The sequence below is a fragment of the Aythya fuligula genome, chromosome 11, assembly GCF_009819795.1.
Source record: "Aythya fuligula isolate bAytFul2 chromosome 11, bAytFul2.pri, whole genome shotgun sequence".
NCBI lineage: Eukaryota > Metazoa > Chordata > Aves > Anseriformes > Anatidae > Aythya > Aythya fuligula.
Window position 1 is genome coordinate 12,412,832 of NC_045569.1, and position 3,848 is coordinate 12,416,679.

Here is a 3,848-nt window from a genome sequence, read left to right on the forward strand (position 1 = left end):
AGGCGGGGGGCGCGGCGCCCCGGCATTGTTCGGCGCGCGGCAACAAAGAGCGGCGCGCGGCCGGGGGGCGGGGCCGGGGGCGGGGCCGGCCAATGGGAGCGAGCGTGTGGCGGCGGCGCGCCCCAGCCTTCCCCTCCCCGCCTGCCCCCTCCCCTCCCCTCCCCGGCTGCCTCCCAGCCTCCAGCCTCCCTCCTGCCTTCCTCCCTCCCTCCCTCCTCCCTCCCCGGCTGCCTCCGCCCGCCTCTCCAGAGCCGTCTGGCTGCAGCGGTGCCTCAGACAGAGGAGGGGAGAGGAGGAAAAAACGCTGAGTGAGTGGAGTGGAGCCTGGGAGGGGCTCCTTAAAGAAACGCTGCCATCGCTTGGCATTGTGGCCGGCGAGGAACTCAAGGGGGGGAAGCCATCGGAGCTCCTCTCGCTCTCCGCTGCCCACCCCCACCCCACCCCCCCACCCCCGGCCGAGGGGGGGAAAAGAAAAAAAAAAAAAAGGAAAAAAAAAAAAAGAAAAAGCCTCGAGGGGGGAGTCGTGTGGGGGGGGTCCTGAAACCATCTTATAAACCGGATTGCACTGAGAGGAGGAAAAACAAAACAAAACAAAAAACCCCACCGCCGCCACCACTACCACCACCACCAACAACAAAAAAAAATCAACAAAACAACAACAAAAAAGGAAAGATACAAAATATACAAGCAAAAGGCAACAGCTCCCCGGTCTCCAGCAGTCGCCCACCTCCCTTCCTTCTCTGCTGCTGGCCATCTGCCTCGGGTTTTCCTTTGTGTCTGATCTCTTACTACTGAGCCGGGTGCAGGAGGAGGGTGCAGCGCACGCAGGGACCATGCCCAGCTCGCTCTTTGCAGACATGGAGAGGAACGGGAGCGGCGGCGGCGGCGGTGGCGGCGGCGGCGGCGGGGGAGAGACGCTGGATGACCAAAGAGCCCTGCAGATCGCCCTGGATCAGCTCTCCCTGCTGGGGCTGGACAACGACGAGACGGGCTCCATTTACGACAGCGAACCTCGGAAAAAGAGCGTGAACATGACCGAGTGCGTGCCGGTGCCCAGCTCGGAGCACGTCGCCGAGATAGTGGGCAGACAAGGTGGGTACAGCGGGGCGCGGCGCCGGCTCCCCCAGACAAAGAAAGTGCGGCCGTGGGGCTGCCGGGCAGCGCCGGGCAGCGCTTCCCAGGGGCGCTGCGAGCTGCCGGCACACGGACGAAGCAGGAAAAGGATTTTTCTAAAAAATCTCGCCGCTCCTCTGGCTGCAAAAGTTAGATTTGCAAGAGGAAAAGGGGGGAAAACGCGAGCCCCGGAGCTCTTTTTTTTTTTTTTTTTTTTTTCCCCCGAAGTTGGAAATCGTGGGGTGTTTTTAAGGACGAGGAACGGAGTGGGGAAGTGGAACAATGGGATTGGGATAAAGCATCCGCATAGGGGAATGTGGCTCATTCAGTGCAGCCGCTGCTCCTCACCTTCCGCAGAACCGATTTTATTTTATTTTTTATTTTTTACGAAAGGAAAGTGCTTAGCAGGAATGCAGACTGGCGCGTGCGGTGATTTGTTGGGGCTGCTCGCGTTTCATTTTTATTTCATTTTATTTTATTTTATTTCATTTTTCTGGCCGTGCAGTTTTCCCGCACGCTGCTTTTCCTCCGTTGTTGCCGTTCCTCTGAGCTGCACGTTGGTAGTTTTGGGGCAGTTGCATGGCAGATGCGGCGCTGGCCACTTGCGATGCCTTTGGGCGTGTGCCAGGGCTGGGGCTGGCATCCCTCAGCGCCCTGACCGGGGCTCCTGGACGAGCTGCCAGCCATCACCTGGGGCAGGGGGCAATGTGTTTCGGGTGGGTGTGTATTACCCCCCCCCCCCCCCTCCAGCTGCACCCAACTAATGGGTTGTAACCGGTTCTCTCCCCCCCCCTTCCTTCCCCTCCCCTTTGCCTGCCATCTCCCGCATCTCGTTCCCAGGTTGTAAAATCAAAGCTCTGCGGGCAAAGACCAACACCTACATCAAGACCCCGGTTCGCGGGGAGGAGCCGCTCTTTGTTGTGACGGGCAGAAAGGAAGATGTGGCCATGGCCCGCAGGGAGATCATCTCAGCGGCCGAGCATTTCTCCATGATCCGAGCCTCACGGAACAAGAACACAGCCCTGAACGGCACCGTTCCCGGCCCCCCGAACTTGCCCGGCCAAACCACCATCCAGGTGCGGGTGCCTTATCGTGTGGTGGGCTTGGTCGTGGGGCCCAAGGGGGCCACAATCAAGCGCATCCAGCAGCAGACGCACACCTACATCGTGACCCCCAGCCGGGACAAGGAGCCGGTCTTTGAGGTGACAGGCATGCCCGAGAATGTGGACCGGGCCCGGGAGGAGATCGAGGCACACATCGCCATGCGCACCGGCGGCATCATCGAGCTGACGGACGAGAACGACTTCCACGCCAATGGCACGGACGTGGGCTTCGAGCTGAACGGCACGGGCAGCCTCTGGAGCAAGCCCACACCGCCCAGCATCACGCCCACACCGGGCCGCAAACCCTTCTGCAACTACCGCAACGACAGCTCCAGCTCGCTGGGCAGCGCCTCCACCGACTCCTACTTCGGCGGCGGCACGGCGGGGGGCAGCGGCGCCCGCTTGGCCGACTACAGCCCCCCGAGCCCCGCGCTGAGCTTCACCCACAATGGCAACAACAACAACAACAGCAGCGGCGGCAGCGCCAACGGCTACGTGTACGGCGGGGGCGGCGGGGACGTGCTCTCCTCCCCGGACTGCTGCTCCGAGCTGCCCTTCGACTCGCCGCCCGGCTTTGACCTGGCCCCCGCCCCGCCGCCGGGGGCCACCCTCATCTGGCCGCAATTCGAGCGTGGCCCTGCGGCCGCGCCGCCCTCACCGGCGCCCTCGCCCGCAGCCGCCGCCGCCTTCCCGGGCGCGACGCCCGCCAATGCCAACCTGGCGCTGCTGGTGAGCGGCCCGAGGCGGGGCGGTGGCGCTGCTCCGCCCCCGGCACGGCTCTCCCCGCCCCTGCACGGCCCGGTGGCGGCGGCTGCGGTGGCCGGGCCCGAGCACCCACTGGCACGGAGGGTGCGTAGCGACCCGGGTGGGCGGCTGCTGGCCGCCTCGTACCCGTTGTACGCCAACGGGCTGGGCTCCCACCTGCCGGGGCTGCCCTCCGACTCGTCGGCCTCCTCCTCGTCGTCGTCCAGCTCGTCGTCCAGCTCGTCGTGCTCGTCGTCCGGCGTGCGACGGAAGGGCAGCCGCGACTGCTCGGTGTGTTTCGAGAGCGAGGTGATCGCGGCGCTGGTGCCCTGCGGCCACAACCTCTTCTGCATGGAGTGCGCCAACCGCATCTGCGAGAAGACGGAGCCGCAGTGCCCTGTGTGCCACAGCGCCGTCACCCAGGCCATCCGCATCTTCTCCTGAGCATGACCGGGCCGAGGGTTGCTGGGGGTGCTGGTGGTGGTGGTGTGGGGGTGCTGGTGGTTGGGGTGCTGGTGGTGGGGGTGCTGGTGGCGACCGCGGGTGCATGCTATAAATAATAACGGGCGACTCCATTCTAGTGCTAGGCTAGTTTTTACACTGTACTTTAATACGAAGCTTCCAACCCCCCCCCCTTTTTTTAAAAAATAAGAAAAAACAGAAACAAAAACAAAAAAAAAATTGAAAGTAGGAGATGCTTATGATGATGACAATGGTGTGTGGACTGTTAGTAAAACGTGCTGGTAGTTCCTAGGATGCTTATTACAAAATAATTAAATCTATGGGTGGATACTTTTCTGAATGTTCTTGAAAGGGCAAGAAGTTCCTGTGAAAACCATGATACTGCAGCTTTATCAAAGTTAAAAAAAAAAAAAAAAAAGAAAAAAA

At 61.6% G+C, this 3,848-nt stretch overlaps 1 protein-coding gene across 1 annotated transcript; it reads left to right on the top strand.

Moving 5' to 3' along the window:
- The first annotated feature begins 622 nt into the window (after positions 1-622).
- On the top strand, positions 623-3,423 carry MEX3B (mex-3 RNA binding family member B). The gene is made up of 2 exons (XM_032195327.1): positions 623-1,092; positions 1,954-3,423. Exons 1-2 carry the CDS (start codon positions 834-836, stop codon positions 3,402-3,404), a joined length of 1,710 nt encoding a protein of 569 aa, XP_032051218.1. The 5' UTR covers positions 623-833; the 3' UTR covers positions 3,405-3,423.
- Positions 3,424-3,848: the final 425 nt, after the last annotated feature.